A 23,537-nucleotide genomic window follows, 5' to 3' on the forward strand; every position below is an offset into this window, starting at 1 on the left:
GCACGGCGCCGCTGGCCGTGAGCCTCCGATGCAACTGTTACTTGTGAAGGTTATAATGGAGTGGACAAGAAAATACGTTGTAAATAAATTAGCCTGCGCCCTAATTCACTGTGGCAATGTCATAACAACACGTTAGCAACAAGTTAGTTATCGTTATCTTTGTATAACTCTACACTCGAAAGTTGGCACACTTGGCACAGATCTGCTTGGCCGAACGTTTATAATTATTTTAATCAGATTTAATTTTGACATATTACGATTCATATTTTTAATTTTTGTATCTACGGCCTTTACTAACACTAAATAGCGTTGCGTGGAATTATAGCAAAAAGGATGTCTTAGTCAGAATAAATCTAAAAGCTCAGTCCACGACAATGCCTGCTAAATGGACGCGATGAAAAACCTTTGTAATATTGATCCAACAACACAGCAGTTGAGTGCAACGGGCACAAAGTATTGGTAATACCGGTTCAATTTCACTAGATGTAAGGTCACAAAGCGCAAGGCTAGGCGAATGGAACACAGGACAACTGACAAAGAACGTTTACGTGTTCCCTGCATACAAGTGTCACACCAAATTGGACAACGTAATACAGCTTGAATGAGAAGGAAATTACCAATTGCTTGCTTTCGACATATAAAAAAAATTATGTCGCTCTAGCGTCAGGTACTGTTTCGAAGAAGACTATTGTTTTGAAATAACCAGATTCATTAAAAAAAAATAGTTTTTGCATATTAAAGCAGATTTTCTTTAAAAATATGATGACAAACTATCTGTACTGTGCCTACATTTACAGTAATAACGTCTAAAAGGATTGGTAACGTCTATGAATTGCAGACGATAAAAATGTTGATGCTATATTTATTTTACATAGATTTTTATAGTGAACTAATGGTAGTGATGAAGAAAAATACAGTGGCGAAGTCTTGCATACATGAAAGTACTTAAGCAGTTCTTAAAGCAATGCCCAAGAGTTTTTCAAATAGTTCTTAAATGATGCAAACTCATGTTGGCCAAATTGTAGAACTCCTCTCTTATTGCAAGGGGATAATATTACTATTGGATTAAATTTACTTTATATAAGTTGGTAATGCCAGTATGTGTCGTGATCTAACCTAAATAATGATTGCCTCACTTATCCTCAGGGGTTCAACAGTTCAAGGCGCGGAGGCTACGTTTATTTGTGCCATTTGAATTCTCTCGTACGACGTAGACACATTATACTGAACATAATGTATATTATAAATGGATTCTTGGAATACTTTAGTACAAAACGTAAAAACGCGCTTAAGTTCTTTGATATTAAATTAACCTTTGTAACAATTAATTTGATATTCTAGTCTCTCAAGTCTCAGAATTAACTTTGGACAATTGGAAAATCCGAATAATTAGATTAACAATTCATTCATTATAAGAGCTGTTGATACCGCTTTTGCTTTTTAACGTGCAAATAAATAGAACATGCGACCTTTCTAAGTGCCGTGACAAATTAGCTATCTACCTAAAAAGTGACGCTATTTTTACTTCACTTCCACTAAACTATTATTATACAATTCTTAGAATGGAATTTGTTCGCGCTCGATCAGCATGGCTAAGATTTGAGAAATTGCTTACGCTAAATGATTTCGTATAACACCCGCATTGATGTACTTGATAAACAGGGCTTATAAACACGTAAATTACGAGCGCGATTTACCTCGTTAGCAACCAGTTTTCTTAAGATAGTAATCATACGTATCGTATAAATAACAAATTCTTGCAAAAATAATAAAAAAGAAAGCGTACGATTGATCGTTACAAAATTAAAATGCTTGTGTGCCTGACGTATGTGTGTTTTCGGCGGGAGGTGTCGTGCCGTGGCATATTTATGTGTTTGCGAGTTCGTGACTCGATCCGATCAGGGTTCGACAACCTGTGACTTCCTCCAAACAATTATCATCATAGTTTGTTAAGAAACAACGGTCCAATCTCCAGGAAAATAGTGAAATCATTCGCCAAGAAAGTGGTTGTTTCATCTATCGCATTGTTGTATGCATAAACAACTTTTGATTAAAGAGTCACCGCAGTGTTAAAGGTTAAACTCTCTCCGTGGTAAAATCCAGTTTTGTTGTGATGCACCCCACGACGTGTTAGACGTCTAGTTGCACCATTATGATTTTACTATAAAGATTATGAGTAAGTATACACAATTTCGGGTTTTGAATGCGAAATGACGACACTAAGATAATTGTTCTTGGGTATATTCAAGACCGATTAGAAATCATTGAGGTTACAGGCCAGAGTGTCTATATCAATAGCTAAACTGGCAACTTATTTATCACGTGTTTAATCTAACACGCATAGTGAAATTGAAGCTTAACCCTTCAGAGAAACACAAACGGAAATCTTACATCCGTTGGAAATAACGTAAAATATGTATGTATTCTTAAAGGCAATGTCACTTAACAATTACAAACACACATGCCGGGAGGTTTGTAATGATCGTGTGAACATTTATCATTAGGTTAACGAATGTCTAACATAACTTCAAGTTATTGTATACGCGCTTACACCACATACAGATTGACCAACGCCGACGACACTAGCAAGGTTAAAATCATATATTTTAATTAAGTTACTTGTTGTATGCGTACTTAATATATAGTGAAGTGCCTTCAAAAGGCAAGTTGCGTGCCCATTGTTGGTAATACCATTGTTGACTCGGCCGTGGAGTCGACGAATACAGACAAACATCGTGTAATATTATTTATATTTGAAGATTATCGTGACTGCTTCAAACTTGTATTGCAGTTTCTATTGACGCGGCTTACAATACTGTTAACACCCGTGTAAAGAACACTAGCAGCAAGTAATACTGTTACAAAATGAAACAAAAGGTTTTGCACGCTCTCAAGTTAAGACATCCGGTGTCGCGGGCTTAGCGTGTGCAAATATGTGGTCGCTTATATAACGCGAGTCACTATCAACTAGTAATCGTTTCACATTTCTGAAATAAAAGTAGGAACATTAATATGTAGAGTGGCGATTTGTTTTATTCAACGAGGTGACAGAAAACCGGTGGAAAACAGGTTTGAAGGAAAACCTGCGCGAGCGCAGTTAAGTAGTATTTGAACAGAAGCAGTGATTGTTATCCGTGGGAGCTTAACACTTGCCCGGAGGAGGTCAAGGACCATATACACATTTCCCACACATTCATAATATTTACTAAACGTTTCCATCTTTACAAATAGAGCCTATAATTAAATATGACGGTAAACGCAGCGTGTAATTTGTGGAAAAATATTTGAAAATACACTATTTTGTGCTCTGTTATTATTATTTACTGCTGAATAGACCTTCATACTTATTACGAACGCTTTTGTAATAGAACTGAACAACATTATAATTCCGAGATTGATGTGAGATTAATAAAAATATTTTTGTGTGAACATTGACTCATTCTGACAGATCCACGAAAGTTCAGAGTCCCTGACTAATTTCGATAACATGGATATTAGATGCGCACTTTCAAAAAGCAATAGGTATATATCATACAATCCGTTACTATGACATATAATATATATAGTAATATACACTCTCGTAACGTATGTGCACATATTACGAGATACGCTTACACTATGTGCACACAACGGGTCATCTTCATGCTGCAATTTCGATTGAATGACGTAACTTCAATGCAGATGTAACGCTAGCTTTAGGTATTAGACTCTCCTTAAAAATGCTGTGAATTTACGTAATAGACCGTAGATGAGGTACACGAAGAAAATCAATAAATACGCTTAGGTAATAGGTACGCTACCTGACTTAGGAAATGACCCCAAATATTAAGCTACTTAGCATTAATTGAAAACAAAGGAGTTTACTAATAAAAACATAACTTAAATCACGTCTTTTCCCTTAGTTGCAGGCAAAAAGCAAACAAGATTTGATAAAAATCTTATAAAAATATATATTATTATTACCTACTACCACTAAGAATGATCACAAATTTATCGAATCAGAAAATAAATAAATATTCTGGAAATTGCTACAAAGCGAAAAGCTTAACATAGTTTATTTCCAGTGAATTTTCTGATCTACACCGCTAATTCTTAAAATTTTTGAATTAAAATTAAATATCTACTGCGTATTGTTCAATGTGTACGTGGTAGTATGCTGAGAATCGTCACGTTGGATTAATACCGGTGCTTCGCCTACCTAATAGTAATTGTTAGTGAAGACGCTCATATATTCGTGTAGCATTCCAATTGCATGTCTATAACTTAATAGACTATTCACATATTATGATAATATATTGTACGTGATCCTTTTATATGATAGTGTTGGGTTTCTTGTAACTAATACTGAAATAGTCATAGTTTCTCCTTTATTAGTTTAAGAACAAATATTGCCTATTTGTGATTCGTATTCTATAAGCTTGAATTTAGTTTTACGCATGAAATCTGTCTTTTGACTCTCTGTGATTAGGGAAAGATCTTCTCTGTAAATAACACTAGTTATTTTGTTAAAAATATGATTTATATTTGAAAGTTTTAAAACTATTACTAACCATATGGTTTTTCGAAATTTTCTTAATTAAAACAGTGGTATAATTTCATCATTGTTTGTAAGAGTAATAAATACGGTCAATGTAATCGATACGTGGTTACTTGTGCAAACGTATAGGAGCATGCTGCCGGAATCAAGTGACGCGTATCCGTCAACACGTACAAATACTGGACCGAGTTCCAGGTATTTACAACAGTTTTATGATACTTTTTATTTCCTTATATTTCCAGTTTGCTGGGCGGATGTTCATTTCAGGGCCTCGCATTATATCGACGCTAAAGGCAATAAACTTCATAAAAGATTACCCACAAAATGTAATAACTGTGGTAAGCTACCGAATTTATATTACCTACTTAATGCTTTAAAGTTATTAAAGGAGTCAAATTGTTGTGTCTTATGACGATATTTTCGAGTAAGAGATGAACGACTGTTGATCTCACTCACTGTAGCCATATTATACAAATGCCGCCATTTTTTCTTAATCTGCATATTACGAAGCTCAAACCTTTTTAACCTATTTGACCCATGACTCGATGATAAAAACATTACAGTATATTTCCATTATAGGCCCTAAATATTTGTCAAATGTGACATTTATACATAAACATAAAATGGTCAGTGAGTCAGAGAAACCCGGATCTGAATAATAATAATTTCGCTACGCGGACACCCGTTTATATAACCGACTGGTTCTCATTAAACGTTAGTTAAGTAATATTTGTCATTTAACATCACTATTTATAAATGTGCTGACACGCAATACATTGTATTTAAAGTAGCGATATTAATTGTTCAACAGCTAACAGGCATGGAAACATTCACTACTCAGTGTTGCCACTCAACGAACATGCCTATTGCTAAATTATAAATAATTTCTGTTACATTTACTATTAGAAAGTATTGTGTATATTCAGTCGTTAATATCGACTCTGATCGCCGCGTTCAGGGTTACAAAAAACGTAAATAAAATTGGGAAAGGCTTGCCCAAAATATTTCGTGTATTTCGCAAGTCCTTGCCGTTCAACATTTACTACTGCAGTTACGCATTGTGCGTTGTTCCATAATACTACTAAAATTCCGTGTAATAGTACCTATTTCGTAAACTCTTAACGCTGGTATAGGCTTATCGAAGGTTTGGATATCACGAAAGTCAGAGTCAAATTGCTTTGTTTCAATCGAGCTCGCATTTTCTTACAACTACATATTAACGAATAAATGAAAGCTTTCAATGCCGGTATTTGTACGCGGAATGACAGTTATAAACAGAACATTATAAGGACTAAATTACATTCATGTTTCAAGAGCATGTTTGAATAGCGAACTTCCTAAGTGCGCACGTGAGTGGCGAAGTGGCGAAGACGGAGCAACGGTTGGCGACAACTGGCTCGCTGCACCGGTGTCCTGATACAAGGTCTGGTCTGCCTCTCAGCCTCGAGGTCACCAGTGAACGTACGGGGGCAAATATGTGCGCGTAATCAATTCACTATTTATTGGTCATGCTCGCTCTTTTACTCCTCGCCACAAGAATAGAGACACTGCGATTGTTAAGAAAACGAAATTTTAGTTATAAAACTGATGAATCACGATCGCGTTTTTATATCCGACATTGAACTTCGATAGGAAATCAATCTAATAAAAGTGTTGAACGCCAACATATCGACGATCGTGACGGATGATGCGTGAATGTGAAACGAAATCGAAAGGGTACCTCGTAAGATTACTTTCAAATCGGACAATCACAAAATAATAAGTGGCGTGTGTAATCGATTCCAACGCAAGCCAACCCTCGAGATGTCAGAAATATGATTAACATAGTCTCTGGAGAAAATAACATCTATTGACGTTCACAAGTCAACATAACAATCCGTTGCTAATAAACTTGAGGAAAACAGCTGCGACTGTCATAATACAAGTAAAACTTTTATCTCATTTTTACACCGGCTTTAAACGGTTTTGCTGATCGTTAAGGCCTGAATTAATCTTACGAGAGTCATTTATAGGGCTATAGATACTCTCAGAGTAATTCGAAAGTGTGTACTTGTTCGACAGAACAAGACATACCAACTAAAAGACTAAAAGCGAAGGAATAACAACTACGTGTTTAAACCCCTCAAAGACATACTTGCAGACCTATTAGGCTATTATTCAATCATTGCAAATGAAAATACCTGTTAGTTTATGTCTAACTCGTCGAATAAAACAACCGTAAAGGACATGTAAAGGTTAACTGGGTATGAGTAATGTAATCGTTTTCGGCGATACATCCGTTAGGAGTGCGATGTTGACCGTAGATAACAACGTATGCCATAGGTGTCGCGGTTTGATGCGAGTATAAAGACAAGGTATGCGACACGTAGGTAACCGTCTTGTCATGAACGGTACTACAGTTCGTCAACCCTAGCAATAGTCGGATTGCGATCACGTAAAAATGAACTCGACGGCCGTGCACTGAACGTTAACAGCATCGCCGGGTTACTGTGTAGATTATCCACCATAGTGCATACAATCGAAACAATGAGTAGATACGTGACCACGATTCTTAGATAATGAAACAAAGGGTAATTTTAACGCAATTTCAGCATTTATAGTGGCTAATCAGCAAGGAAGCGGGAATCTTGATGTAGATCGACGATTTAACGTAAACAAACTGAACGTTGTCTTCTATACGTTGGCACGAAAATAATACTAATAAGTGTCCATCACACTCAACCCGAGTTTCACAAACAATTAATTTCTAAATGAAATAATAACTAATTTCCGCTTGAGAACGATTCAGGTTTTTCAGTCAGTTGTTTTGAAGAACGATTTAATTAAAGCTATTATCAAATATCAAGCATTTGCGGACGTATTACGGGCTACTTTGCTGTTTTCATAATGCAATTGGTTTTAGGTCACTGTGTTAATTTATGTTCAAGATCGTTTTCGTTTCGACTCATAAATTGTAAAGCTGCAACCTTTGCGACTCAAATTAAAAGCAAAAATATTCAGTTTGTGAAATTCCAACGATTAGTATGTGTAAATAAATCTATTTATCATACGCAAATGTCACATAATGTAAGACTTTCGGCAATTGAAATGTTAGTGGGTCATAGAGTTGAGTCGCTGGTCCCTTGCTGCGTCCTCCTGACGCCATCGCGCTTCTCACTGCGAGGAGCTAATACATAACGATTTTATGACTTGGTTACTTAATGATAATCGTTCGTTAACTTTAAAGATTAACGTTGACAATACTTGTATCTATTATGAAGACTAAAACCACATAATATTCACGATGTAAATTATAGAGTTGAAATTTGCATAAAAATGAAGTACGCAGAGTGATTTATTTATAAAGTTTATCGTTGGAGTGAGCGGCGCGAGCGCAACACCACTTGGGTATCAATATCACGCGGCCACATGCCCGGAATTACAAAGCGTGGTATCCGCGGCACGCACACCGCCTGTCCACGTTGACACGAAATTATTGCCACCACACCACACGGGAATATATAATGCTCTGTTGATTCACACACTATTCTCACGTAGGATTTGTAAGACACGAGTTAATCTCGCTGCACACATTGTATGCAGTCGAGCGCAGTGTCGCGACAGGACGTCACCGTGCCATATCCCGTCCACACTGGGGGTCTAAAACCGCACATCAAGGTTCATGCGTTTCTCGCTAAATGCCTACGCTTCCCAAGCAGAAAATCAACTTTTACCACAATGCCGCCACATAAAACACGTTTCGTAAACAGGAACCGTTCATGCGTAGGTACTGTGCTTGCCGCACCTTTTCTTTTAATACCTCACGAAAACAATCGAACATTTAAAACATTACGCATCTTCAAATAGCCATGCAGACTCAGTTTCCTCATTCCTACTTCTATACTTTTCGAATTTGACAGCACTCTATATTTTATCTTGGCTAATGAATGAATGCGTGTGTTAACGGTGCAACAGCTGACCGCGAGTTAACTTTGTTTTGAACGTGTTTGGCATAAATTATAATAGGCAACTACAAGTATTACATTCATGTCTAGAGCTCATAACAGTCATAACTCATAACGAGGCGCTACAATGGGCTTTTCATTGGTATCGGCGCTCGTGGATGTGTTTCGTAACAGTCACCGCGGATCATGGACGTAGAAAGAGCCAAGGTCAAAAAACTGCGTTCCAATTGCGCACTGACGCGACGTCGAGAGCGTGTCACTCGCCGGTCACCGTCTACACTCTACAGTCTCTGTAATTACTGGGAATCTCCCGCCGTCGTCTTCAGACTCTTGCGAAACTCCTATGCAATAGATAAAGGTTAAATCCCCGGTTGCTACAGCCATTTGCCTAGAAAGTGTTGAATATTGCATCCGTCTCGCGCAACAATAGTGCGTGCATACATACGAGTATGTACATGAACATAGACGATATTACGGGATGTCGATAAGTAGCTATAGCTAATCGGCATGTTTTATTCATCCGTTATCTCACTTCGCATTCCTCGAAAGGTCATCGGCAGGAAAGTGAAACTGGTTGAAGCCGAAAGTGACGCTTACCAAATGCAAAGACGCACATAAATATCCGATTATGTTCGCGTTGACGCCGCTCGGGCTCGAACCCGGACCCCGCACGCTTAATGTCACTGATGCAATGAACTTAATCCAATGTCAGTTTATTATGACATGCTTTTAGTGTTTTCTCCCCGAGTGATGCGCGCACCGCACGAACCGATCTGATGAAACCGAAACCGAATGATATAATGTGTGTAGTGTTTGCGCAAACACTGTTAGCGGCTAGGCCGGCTAGCGCTCATCCTCAACATCTAGCGAACTTCATAAACACCGTTCCTAAGTAAATATTTCATTTCACTCGGTGGTGCCGTAATATGCATAATGTATTTTATTACTACGAAATATCACATAGTTATTTGCATTCTTGCCGCATAAAAAATGTCTAAGAACATGAAATGTGTTAATAAAAAGTTAAGCAACTAGTAAAACCAGCTGAATAAAGAACGACCATCAGTATTGAAATGTCACAAAATGAATGTCGTTAGGTTTAATGGCGTCCTGTTCCGCTGAGGACACACAACATCTCTCTAACTCAAAGCACTACACCAGGTATTATTGAACAAACAAGTGATCTTAAAATTATTTCAATGCTCTTGAACATTCTGAAGAAGTTAGGAACCCTTAATTTAGTCTTCACTTAGATGAGCCTGATGAGAACCAGTATCATTATCCATATTAGACTTTATTAGAGGTCATTCAGTCGGTCGTCGGTTCGAAGCTATCGTATTTTTAGCAAAAACAGCATCGTGACTCAAGAATAGCGGAAACGAGTTTCATACTAACTTAAATGGTAACTTCATGACTAAACTTTTGATTTTTATCAGACCCTTAAACCGTCATGGAACACGAACAAGCATTTTATAGTTTTTCTCAGCAATTAGCGGCTTCCCTTTCGCTATATGCGGTATAATAACAATCAGAGGCCGATACTGTAACATTACTAACAGATTCCAGTCACGAATCGAAGTATGTTCTACTTGCCAAATATTCTGAAACTTCGAAGGAATCATGTTACCAGCCATATTTTACATTAGTAAGTTTTCGAAATGTCCTCAGGCGATCTCTAAGCTTTTATGTAACGCATGCACGCAACAAAGCGCCACACGAATGTCCCCACTGGCGTTGGCAAAAGCTGTGTTTATTATTTCGACCCCGAGTTGACCGCATTGTTGGCGCATCGATAGCTGCGTGCAGTTGCAACATTCCATTGATTCTATCGTTTCAGCCGCAACACCGAGAGTGTTGGGAAGGCGCACGCGCCGAGAAAAATACTCCTGTAATTTGCCGCTACAAGCCTCACCGCGCTGAAACTATTAAAATTAAGTGTTGCGTCAAACGAACTGGCAAACTGGTGTATTGCCTAGCCGGTTCTGTGTCGAGCAGTAGGTTAGCGCGAGTCGGTGCACGTGTGGTGGCCGACTGGGCCTGTATTGTGCATTGTACTAGCTAACTCATTCAATAAAACACGCCGTGCGTTTATTAGGCTGGGAGCCTTTTCTCGGAATCGCCTTTACAAAAAAGCTAAGCGAACCAGAGCTAATCGACACAAAATCCAAATGCATTGGTTGCACACTGTGTATAAAATGATTAAGTACGCCTACATACTGCTACAACAGAGTGCGTTGCAACACACACATTACCACATTTACGATTAGGACCGAGCTCTATTAGACAATAGCAAAAAACTGGAGTCTAGTTACACATTACACACTCGATAAGTTCGACTAATTGGCACAATATTTACAATTGCAGATGTTATATCATAGCGCCTAGAATATTCATCTGCGACTAAAACGATCATTGTCTTGCTCAAATTATCTAGGTATATCTTTGATAATACTGATAATTTAAGATTGGCGGATAATGAATGCGGTATCTCTAATTATATTTAGAGATGTCGTAAACTTCAATAGCAATAAGTTAGTATAACAATAACGCGGGGATCCCTAATCTCCCAGTATTAGCAGTAGTTGTGATAAGCGAGCAGCGGCGGCGCTGGCCACGTCGTGACCGGCCGCGCAGACTCGCTGCCCTTGACATATCCACTCATAGAAAGTGCAAAGCATCAAACTCGACCGTTCAGTGTTCGTGATATTGTTCGTAAACTGGTAATATCAACACGTTGCATGATCACAGGAATGTTAGCCAACTCATTTTTAGGTCAAGTTGATCATTTCCAATGCGATTCAAATTTTTAATATCCATTTTGCTGGTATTATAAATCCGATTCGATCTATCCGTGTTAATAGCTTTCACAACGAAATAGAAAAAACAAAACAGTTTATTTTGTGATTGTCTATTACGAGCAATTACTACACGGCTCTCCTCTTGGAGTTGAAGGTGCACCCCATGTGTGAAACTTTCGTATTTCCAAATAATCGATACGGTACTTATTAAATTGGTATACTATTTTTATACAAGTGACAACATCAAATAACACCGGTATACCGCTTTTATTTAAAACTTCAGACCTTAAGTCAATTGTTAAGGTTATTTTTAATTGACCAACAAGACAATAGTCTACAACACCATTCACGACATGCTGCTAAGCATAACATAACATAATTATAGATCTAAGCACACTCATAAAACCAATGTCGGAAAATGGTATTCAAATTGAAACAACTCACGGACCATTACATAGAGGTTAGAACGACAATCGCAAGTAGCAAGAAATGCCTTTACCGACCAATGTCACGCCCCACGCGTCGACATTTACCTCATTATGCTGGTCATTAGAGCTGCAGCACTCGACTCCTAACGACACCCAAACAAGGAGCTCTCGACCGACGGACGCACCACGGCCTTCACCTTCAAACATTACATAAACCACTCACAAGCTTATTTTATTTAAATTAATTATACCTAATCTCTTTATCCATAAATTACTGCACTGCGAAAAGATTTTTTTAAATGTTAATTATTTTCTCACATTTTAATATGACATGTGTTTGAATAATGCCACGGATTTTTCAGTTGCGTAATACTTGTATATTTTATATTACTTCTCTACTGTAAATATTTGAGTAAACATTACTTATTACCAGATTTACATGTTTGGCTTTTTATGTAATACCAAACCAGTGCAGAGTGGCTAATATTAGGTATGTTATAAGAGGCAGTGAAAGTCAATGACAAATGATGTACTTATTAAAGCGATCATTGCTATCATTTGTTCCTTTTCGGTCATTTGCTTTGTGGTTTTGAAGCTTGAGAAGCCTTGTATAGAGAACTTTCAAACGGAAAGCTCCAAGGTAATTAAAATTGTTTTTCAGCTATTTTTAAATTAAAGTCATCCAAGTGATAATAGTGCGTAGATCGAACTAGCGTACTGGGTGTAAGTGAACGAAGATTTTATTTTCATTTCATCACGAGAGGCGAAAGTTGTCGGATGTAAAGTGCTCGCTCGCTGGCGACGTCACGTGTATAGATTACGTGTACGACATCGAGATGGACAACCGCGCAATTAATGTAAAACATGTCACTATTAGCCTTTTAATTTATGTCATTTATTCAAAAAAATAACGCTATAAATATGCCTCAAAAATGTTATGTAACATTTTAGACACCACGATTTCCTAGAGAGTAAAACAGGTTTTCAAACAATATATTAAAGGAGAAAAAACGATATATGTCAAGAATTAACAATTCAAATTTCTTTTAAATCTATTTTAGCCGGTCAAAAAATTCAACACGTGCTAAACGAGCCTAATTGATTAAAATTATAGCCGTATAATTTAATTTGCAAATATCTAACTGGTTTTCGCTCGGTCAGTGGTAAATAAACCAAGAGCATTTAAAAACTAAATTGCTTTTCGTGGTCTAGTAACATTTCTTTTAATTGAATTCATTATCTCAGATGTGGGCTGTGTAAACTATGTCCTACACGATGTAAATACGTGGTACTTACAACAATAACAGTTTGTCGAAGCGGCGTGTGAAACAATCGCGATTGTCGACAGTTACGTAACCGCTTTTAGCGAGAAGTGTGCGATGGGCTTTAGCGAGATTCACACATAAAAAGCGAAAGTGAAGGTCGGCGCGGCGAGTGCGCCGCCGGCCCGCGACACCCGCGACACCCGCGCCCCCTCGCGCTCGTGTCACCACTTTATTTTGAAACCTACATTAATTAATATTAAACAGTCGGTTTGCCTAATTCTTCAAATTAAAAATATCATATATGTAATAAATTATAACGACTCTTGAAAAATCAACTTAATTTAACGCTAATAAAATACATAAATTAATTGAGTGAAATAAAAACTGGCTAAAATAAAAATTCATAAATGGCTCAATCGTTGAGTAGGTACACCGAGGATAAAAGCGTAAGTTAGATTCGCTATAGTTGTTCAATGGGTCGCTTTTTTGTCGCGCCACCGTCGTCGGCGGACGTTACGTTTGGCGGTATCCGGGGAAACTTGCCCAGCCACCGCCCGGACATCCTCGAGCATAAACAGACACCTGACAATTGCATATGTGCATATTTGAGCGGGCGCAATGGCGCAACGTGGAGCCATACGAACAATAAACAAATTAAGTCGAAACTACCTGCCTATTCACTTTTATTTCAGTAAAAAGATCATTGTTGTTAGTTATGGACTGAAAGAGTTTTGGCTGAATGGTGCTCGGTGATGTTGTGATTCGTAACGGTTCTCGACTCACGGACAAAAGGATTATTTAAATGTAGTATCGTAAATCTGGCCAATTTTATTATTTATTTTGTAATGTTAGATTTACTCTTTCGTTACGCATGGGAAATATTTGGTTAGCCAAATTAAACTAAAAAATATGGCAAAGAAAGGACTTGAATAGTTTCAATTGTAATATTTTACCTCAAAAATTTATAAACTAAAATGTAGGTAAGCTATAATTCTAGACTAGAATTCGTGTCTAAAATAGCGAGCCTAAACAATGAGGTCTGTAAGCTGCAAGCAAATTCACGTGTCTATACATTCATAGTACAAGACAAAGGACAAATGAGTTGTTACCCAACCGGCTGGACAATGAGAGCATGCTTACAGACAATGGTTAGACTCGAGCACTGAACAATGCACTGAGTTAATTTTGACAGCAGTGTGATGAAAGCTCCTTATCTACTCGTGATCAACTGCGATCATATCTCACTGCTCATATAATATTTTGATTAGAGCAGCAAGGAGACGTTTACATAATTAGGAACATATTTTCATGTCTCACTTTTAAACGAGCAAGTATAACACGTTACCAATTTAGGAAAAATTTAGAACAAATTTGGAACAATGTCTTCGAATGTTTGAAGTAATGGACTCATATTTGAACTTACGATGTTACTAAAATGTATTTCGGAAAACCCAAATACGTGTCTCAAAGCTAAGATTAATAATTTGAAAGTTATTTAATGCTTTTTCACAACACTCATGTCAAAAGCTTGTCTTCAAACTACTCAGGTTTCTCTAATTAATAACAATGAGTATTGTAATTACATATCGTTGATTGGTATTTTGGGGTCTAGGTTACAAGTGGGTTTCGTTTGGGTGTCGATGAGTCAAAACAAGTTGACGAAGCATCCTAGCAACACTGAACACTCATAACACAAATAAATAATTAATTATTCATGAGCAGTTAGCATTTGGATTGAAATGTTAGATAAAATCAGAATAATGTCTGTCGATTTTTATAATATTCGTGACATTAAAAAAACTCGTCAATAAGCATCGATGACGCGACCTAACAAAAAGCTCATTTCTCGCGAACCAAAACAGTTGATTACCTATTGAAATGTAACAGACATAACACCGGCACGACGCCGCGACGTAAACAACGATCGTCACGTTTATACACTTTCATTTTCACACATGCTCCGACGTATCGAAAATCTCTTAGCAAGGAGAAATTCCCATTCTAATTTGTATTCAATAACTATACGCCCAAACGAATTTTGCATTAGATACGTGTTACGTTTGTTTTTTAACAGAGAAAGTAAACTAGATGTATGTTTATGTTATTTAAGGAAATGGTGACATGTAATAAAGCCTGGTTTGATATCAATCTCAGTCTACTTAATCCTAGTCCAAAGCCTGCGAGTGGCGCTTTTCTTCCTATTACCATCCGCTGTACAATTAAATGTTACACTATTATATAAATCATTAAATGCACGTTAGACATCATTTTATTGTTGCGTAAATGGATAATGACGAATGTTCTGTACAGTTTTTAATTTCGTAACGATTGCTAGGAATTTTAATGTTAGTTAATGTGTGCGAAACTCAAAATGATGTTTGTATTAGATTTTTTTAGTTGCTTAAATAAAAACAGTTTTAATTTAATTATTGCGTACAATATTTTAAATTTGCAGTCATGCTCCTTTGCAATAACTCATTTCGCGTGTATATCGAAATCTGATCAAGTAACATAACTTTTAGTTAATCAGTTATATTTTATAGCACTTTCGATTTGGTCGCGCAATCATATTTCAGTTATGCTTATAAAACGCGATACTCAAAGTTTACGAGTCGAGCACGACCTTGCTTTTAATCGGGGAAATTATGTTAAAAGCATTTATTTATCAATGTTACCATTTATGGGAGAAATATTGCTTTGGTTATACAATGATTTAGTGATTGCAATAAAACTGAACGGAGAGTCACGAGCTGTAAATAAAACTGCTCTTGTTATATTTTTGACGCAGGTATTCATTGAACTCGACCGCTAGTATGTAAAGGGTCAACGATCGACCCTTCCTCGATGAAGTCCAAAATGCATGTCTCCAATTTGTCTTGACATGAACAAGATTGAAGATATAAAATGCAGATTAACATAAATATTTTTCTTAAAGATGCAAGCATTAGTATGGAGATTAACGAACACAATTTAAACATTACTACATACTATACAATTATGATACCAAGTTTGGCGGATAGAGCTTTTTTTTAGCAATGAATCAACTAACTTCTGAGAATGTATAATCAAAAACTATACCTAGAACAATGATAGGTAACGAACACAGGTTCGAAATGTCAAATTGTGGCAATTATATTCGATTCACGTAAACGCTGAGCCGAAAATTGCGATTACGTTATTTGTGGCGACGGGCGAAGCAATCAGCTAAGGTATTCCCAGAATCTAGACGTGTTGGTCGAACATGACAATAAAATACGCTCGCTTATTCAAATATATGGTAAGTTGAGGTCACTCTGCGACCACAGATACAGTTCACTACAGTACTATTACAAACGCGACTATGAAATAACGCTAAAGATGTTTATATAACAACCTGATTGTTAATTGGGTACCCGGAAAAAATATCAATTTTGAGGACACTGCATAGATTTGATGCACTCTTTAACAATTAAAGTTCAATGGGAACCTATTTATTTTTTAATTGAAACAAATTTATGTTAACAACTAATAGCTAAGCATTTCGAGTATGTTAAGCGTCAAGGCTAAGAAAGGTATGCAAAAGGGCGCTGAGTTCAACGTTGTGTGATATTTGTGCGTATGAGACAGTCAACTATCGCCACTCGACACAAGCTTTGTAATAAACTACACAACTGAAACTGAAACCATGTAATATTTGTCAGTGGCTTATTGTTACCGCATCCAAGCGGCCACTTAACACTCTGTCGCAACTAGAGAGAGTTGACAATGAACGGTGTTAAATCATATTTATCGCACGAGGATGTCTTACGTTACTTATCTCCGAGTATTACGGAACTTTTATCATCACTTAGCGACGTTTATGTCACACTATATTCGACATGTTTCTGCGACTACGTACGGGTTCTCAACGAGCCTGCAATGCCGATACTGCGCCAGTGATAGTGCGAAAACAGCACTGTCAGTCAATATAATAAAGCTCTGACGTTGCGAAATCACACACACACGACAACTTACTAATTTCATAACTCAGAATAAACAACACATCGCGCATATTACGCAGTTTCGCAGTTTAGTCATTTTCTAAAGTATGGTGAAAAGCTCTATATATTGACTAGATCTGTACAACTATGCAAATGTATCGGAGAAAACCATGAAACTGGGAAAACGACGCGTGACGAAGCTTCGCCGCGGACCGACGCGACGCGCAACGTGGACTCCGTAGTCGCAAGTGTGTGCTAACTATTGTTTATATAGTGAAAACGAGCAATGCAGAAACACTCTTAGAGTTTGCGGTTATTGCCAACTTGTTTTGTATCGACGCAAACTTGCCTCATTAAGTTATTTGTGTTATGAAATACGGCAGCATGCAAAGTATAGTAGGGCGAGGTGCGACCGCGAGCGTATAGCGGGGAGCGGTCGCGGCGCCTGCCGGGAGACAATATGGGCACAAAGTCGTGCATATTTTAAAAGCAATGTTTCGCAGCCTTCATTGAGAAATACGCGCCCTCATTCGTGATGTCAGTCGGCTGCTGTTGAGCAATGAAAACCTGATTTCCACACAAGCAATCAGATCGAATTTTTGTCATATCTATCGATGAGTCCGCGCCGCCATCACGGTTCTTTTGAACTATTAGCGGATTGTCCACTTTAGAGTTCGTTAGTAGAAAGTAATGTTCTCTAACACTGAATGTACGCGATCCGGTCGGAGATGCGCCGAGCACGTTTATATCTTTGAAAACACATTAATAACAATTATCTGCTCGGACGATAGAAAGTGATCGTAGTAACAGCCACTGTATAATATGCAAGAGTAATTATCGCGTTAACAATAACAAGCAACAAGTGTTGGGCGATGTCGGTGAGATTTGCAATGTAAATCACTGGTACAGTGTAGGGTACTCACAGCGCTATCCTGGCGGTCATGGTGTCTGGTGGCGCGGGTGTGGCGCGGAAGTGGCGCGTTGGCGTGCGGGAGGCGTGTGAGTGGCGCGCGCCGGCCCGGCTCGCTCGGGCTGCTGGCTGCAACAGAGACGTCACGTCAGCACACGCGCCTTTCCCAAGCGACACACAGTTGCGACAGTGAAGCTCAACGAGGAAGCTGCATCGCACATTTAAATGCAACGCTAATGTCAGAGAGCGCTTAAATGCCAATAGTGGCGACCTTTCGGTTTGGAGTCAGGTTGCGCAAGTGAGAATCGCCGGTGATCGTGTGAGAAAGGCGAGTGCGTGTGGGGGGCTGGGGGTGGGACGCACCGGGTGGTGGGGGGGACGGCGGGTGACACCGCTGGCGACGCGCTGCCGTACGGCGACTAACCTCGCCGCCGCGCGCGCACCTCTTACTTATAGCCGCGCGCCCACCAGCGCCGCGCCCCATCACCCTCGCGCGCGCCTCCTCTAACCCTGAGCCGCACCAGGAACCCTCCGGCTCCGCACACATCCTGCTCGCGCGACACCTTTGACACATACCATTGTTTCACCCTAACAGGTTTATTGGCACTGATCAATTTTAGAGCACGAGTATTGCAGAACAATTTGTTTTTATTTTTCTTTTAACCAAATCGAAATAGGTATAAAAATACAAACGTTTAGAAAAATATCATAATAGATATTACATCGTTAAGAAACGCTTAATTCTAATTTTCACAAAACTTTTGAACACCGCAGTACGAAAGACTTCAACGCGCGCTGTCCATAAAGTTTAGATAACACTTGTTTACCGTTGTTTGATGACTTTGCACAGATACAATGGAAATTAAATGTGTATAGTTATTGTTTTACAGCTCAGAAGTTAGATAACCCTTAGCTATCAAAATAAAAAAGATGTCATTGTGCATTACGTAACGTCCCGGAAACCCGCAACATGTCATAAACTACCTATAATAAACACTCTTAATAAGAGAACCTCAAAAGCTGTAAGGTAGGTATGTACATTTTTAATTATTCAAACTTATACGAAATTGCTTAAAGTTTTTGGGCACAGATTTCCTTGTTGTCGCACAGAAATAAAAATGATTGTTTACATATTTAAAGTTAAGGAAAGTGTCACTCGGTGTGTGGGTGAGGTATATAAATCGCATTTTGAACACTCGCGTCGTGTAAAGTGGGTGTAATGTGACCAATTTAAACTTTCAGTTAAACAATGAAGAGTTTACAGGCGTGAAATTATAAATAATATAATTATACCGGCGGTGAGGCGTCGCGTCGCAACTATTCTATGATACAATACAATATGCATTAGAATGGATATTTGTTAATAAATGTTTGTTTAATATTGTCTTAATTATAACTTCGTGTGTATTTGTTGGTAGTTGGTGTGGGTGAGAAAAAACTCAGGATGACACTGGCCACAAATAGCCCTCGATAAAGATATATAAAATATTTTTTCCACTTGAGGACGGGCTTATTTAACGTTTTCTAAAATATAACACAGGGCCCCAAACCTAAGGTATGATAACCTACGAGTATCTGATTGATTAAATGACTGGATAATACCGCATATGCTATTCGATCAAATTTTACACGAAGAAGTTTTTTATTTTGTTGCGCTATTGGGTTTATTTTTACAGGAGATACATATTTTTACCATCATTACCATTTTTAAAAACCGCTTGGATTTCAAACATATTTTAAAAATAAAATAAATTATTAGACTTTTTTTATATTTTTGTTATTTTCACTAGAAAAAGCATTGTTTGTGTTTCACATCCCGAGAAAGTGATCTAGTTTTCAAAGTTCAAGCCTAACACACCAATGACTTTTCGTTGTAATATCTGTCTTTGTGTGTTACAAAAAATATACATTAGTGTAAGAAAGCAAGATAAGCAAAACTTGCATGCCTGGGAATTCTCGAAAAAGGGGTTTAATATAATTTTAAGAAATCAAACTAAATTTTAGATATATCTTAAAATGATTACATTAATTTTCGATAATTCCAAATCTATTTGGCCTTAAAAATCTAAACGAAATCAAATATCGATTTGAACATCGAAATTGCAACGAAATTTCAGATTTAAGTATAATAAGATGTAATATCTGTATTTTTGGATGAGAATTGCACCATAATTCATCAGATTGGAGATCGTTTTATGATCAGGCAGGGCTTTCCATGAGACTTTAATATTAATAAGATAATAAAAAATACTTTGCTGAATATAATAAGAAAAGGAGGATTTCTTTAATAAAAAAATCCAACTGTAAAATTTTCTATTTTACTAAACATCGTGTAAGCTCTGTATGAAACAGTATGTGAATGAAAATGGCAAACTGTGTATAAACAAAACATCTTTTATTAGTAGATCTTTAAAATATACAACTCACGCATTCTAAACGTGAGTCAATGCCCTTTAATAAGCAGTGAATACAACGAAGAAAAATAATCTAAGCCTTACAAATAATTATTATTAACGAAATGATAACATGCTATCTGGTTGTCAACTACTATATTAGACTCATCTACATATAATTCCTCCTAATTCCTGCGTGTAGCAAAGGAACAAAAAAAATAAAAAATATCCTTTAAATAAATTGTAATGTTACGCAATAATACAGGACATAAATATTCGCTAACAATCTAAAAGAAAATGCAAGAATGTGGTCTAAAAGCTGTTCGTAAACTTAATATATAACAATGCATGTTTCGAATTCCAAATGGTTAAAGGAAATCGTATTAGTCATGAGTTGAGCAGATCCACTTTATATAAACAAAGTAAATGGATGAACAAATGCAAGCAACTTTCCTTGTACAATTACGATAATATTACATTGTCCATTTTGGCAACAGACAGAAAACAAAAATCAACTTTCTGAAGCCTTTCTTGGAGATTGAGTGCCATTATTGCCAGTATTATATTGTTCAGTACCAATAAGACTGCGTCAAAATTTACGTTATCCATACTTTACTACAACTCTCAGTACTGGCAGGGTTTAAGACAAATGTCAATATCAATTAGTACCAAATATCAAAAATAAAAAAGCTATTAACACTTATAATTGCAGCCTTGGTTTTTAACGTCTAACCTGCTAAAATATGCATTGGTCGGTAAACAATCGGCGGATAAGATCCTTTGATAGGATGGCTTTTCGTAATAATAATATCGTTGACTTTGGGTATAAAGCGATGATACTTTCTTGATGACAAGTTATTTAAATTGTCTTCTGGCCTCGTTATTAATTATATGGTCTTTTCTGCCTACGATTAGCAATATCCATCGCTTAATAGATTTACTAACAAAACCTCTCTTTTCAAATACTTAAACAAAATATCGAGTACTTATTTACTTATGACAAAGGATAAGCTTCTAAGTTCATCTTACTTAACTTCCTTTTAGTTTTTTACTAGCTGACCCGGCAAACGTTGTTTTGCCATAAAAAAAAACGAAAAGTGTCACACACTTAGGGGCATGAAAAATAGATGTTGCCCGATTCTCAGACCTACTCAATATGCTCACAAAGTTTCATGAGAATTGGTCAAGCCGTTTCGGAGGAGTACGGTAACGAAAACTGTGACGCGAGAATTTTATATATTAGATTATACATGTACATTCATATTTGTATCTGTTTACATATTATTGTAGCGTATTATGCCGTATCATCAGACACTTACGATAACATTATATTATTCTTGTACGCTCCGATTATGGAGTTTACGGTAAGCAAATTACATTCTAATAAACGACTATTTAAAATAATGGCCGTGAGTTACTAGACAGTTGTTCATAACTCCATGCGTAATATATTTAAAACGTCTTATTACTGGGGACCTGTACGTCATAAACTTTTAACGATCATAAGTTACCAAATATGACCCACTTGAGATAATAGTCGTTTATTAAAATATGACAAGACTCAGACCTTTTTTTTCTAATATTATATTAAGACGACCACAAAGAACAATTGCCATACAAACATCAGCTATTACTTACCTTGGGTAAGTAACCTACCTACCCTAGTAAGTTACCTTGGGTAGCTTCACGTTTCAGCGCAGGTTACTCTACCTACAGGTAGCTGACTGAAACGCCAAAGTGATGATACATTTTTGACCGTATTAATTTCCATATAATATTAGGCACTGCATCGCAAGATGTAAGGATGTGCAGGAAGCAAGATAAATATCGTACCAAGTATGTATTTATGGGAAAAATGACAGATTTTTTGTTTGTATGTATAATTTTAGTTGATTATCATACAGCACTTCCAAAAGTTAAGACTATCGCGCTGCCGTTTTCAGTATCAAGGCTTATGTCCAGAAATGTTCGAATCGAAAGCTCAACTGCTAACGTCTCATTTTTTCAATATACAAGATTCTCAAGGAAGTCAAGCGTTTAATAAACTTGTACACTTAAAACAAGTTCTGTGCTTGTCGAAACACTTCCTCGGAAATGGAATTTTGGAATCCGTCATCTCGCCATATCAATACTATACATGTTTATTGACCCAACATTAAATAAATTGGTATTTTCTTGGCAAGGCTCGCCAACAGAATTCCATGTCTGAAAAGCTTGTATTGTTTTACTTAATTAAACTTTAACCATATTTTTGAATTATCCAAGCATAAGCGATTATTGTATTTTGATAAAAATGTAATCATGCAAACAACAATATTTAGCGGTGTGAATAAAACTTTAAATCAGTCTTTACTAGACAAGTACCCCAACATGCACTTGGCCAGCGTGAAAGCCCTATAAAATTGTGAGAAGACTCTTGCTTGGCAGTGGAATATCGATGGATTAAAATATAGTAATTTAAACTTGCGTATTGATTATGTGTTTCGACCGATCTTTGAAGCGTTAGTTTTCAGTGCTCAGATATATTCGACTAAGAGCCTTGAAGTGAGTTCATTAATCAGCTCAACCTTTAGGGAAAACTTTGAAGTTATGAATAAAACTCACGCTGGTCATCTTGTGACAAAATATTAATATAATATATATAAGTACCTTTTTACCTGTTAAGGTCCAAGACGCCGTTAGGGTCTGTTCACCCTTTGATTCCGAGTATTATCAGTTATTTATACCTTTGTTCGCACTTAAGTTGATATGAATGAATGCGCAGATTTTGTGAGAGCGCTTAAATAATGGCCAGTTTTGTAGCGGACTTAAAATTTAGGCTCTCACATATAAATTCGAGATCTATAAACTTGTAACCAGTAAACTTCAAACTTTTCCTGATACATACTTTTGTTTAAAAAAGAAATATCTCACATCCTTTGTCTAATTCGTAGCTTTTATATGTAGGAATTATAAAATTGATTCTGCATAACAACAAGCATAGATGTTCAAGACAACCTTTACTCGTTCTCCGTGACACAGTGTCCGGTGATATTGTTTCGTGTATTATTAACACATTTCTTTAATATTTTACTTGAAATCTGATTCATTGTATTACAAAGAAACGCTGACTGATTTATAGGTCATGTCGACGTTCTACGAAATATTCGCTGTGGTTTTGGACTAGAAATATTCGCTGTGGTTTTGGACTAGAATTTTTTGATTTTGTTAAGGTCAGGAAAAGGCAATTTGCAAATAATGGTCCCAAAGACCTTGATACAGTCGCGGGCAATTATTGAAACACATCCTATGAGAATGTTTAGT

General features: G+C 37.1%; 1 protein-coding gene across 5 annotated transcripts in view; it reads right to left on the bottom strand.

Moving 5' to 3' along the window:
• Positions 1-18,371, bottom strand: part of LOC142986695 (uncharacterized) — a 28,664-nt gene extending 10,293 nt beyond the window's left edge. For 2 of the 5 annotated variants that reach the window (XM_076135293.1, XM_076135291.1), the window contains exons 1-2: positions 18,113-18,371; positions 17,855-17,970 (exon numbers count right to left, since the gene is read on the bottom strand). In XM_076135293.1, coding sequence (XP_075991408.1) covers positions 17,855-17,970; positions 18,113-18,325 — 329 coding nt within the window. In that variant the 5' untranslated portion in view covers positions 18,326-18,371. The remainder of the gene's footprint in view (positions 1-17,854; positions 17,971-18,112) is intronic. The other 3 variants (XM_076135292.1, XM_076135294.1, XM_076135295.1) reach the window with 3 other exon arrangements.
• Between the last annotated feature and the right edge of the window lie 5,166 nt (positions 18,372-23,537).

Source organism: Anticarsia gemmatalis, chromosome Z (genome assembly GCF_050436995.1).
Source record: "Anticarsia gemmatalis isolate Benzon Research Colony breed Stoneville strain chromosome Z, ilAntGemm2 primary, whole genome shotgun sequence".
Taxonomy (NCBI): Eukaryota; Metazoa; Arthropoda; class Insecta; order Lepidoptera; family Erebidae; genus Anticarsia; species Anticarsia gemmatalis.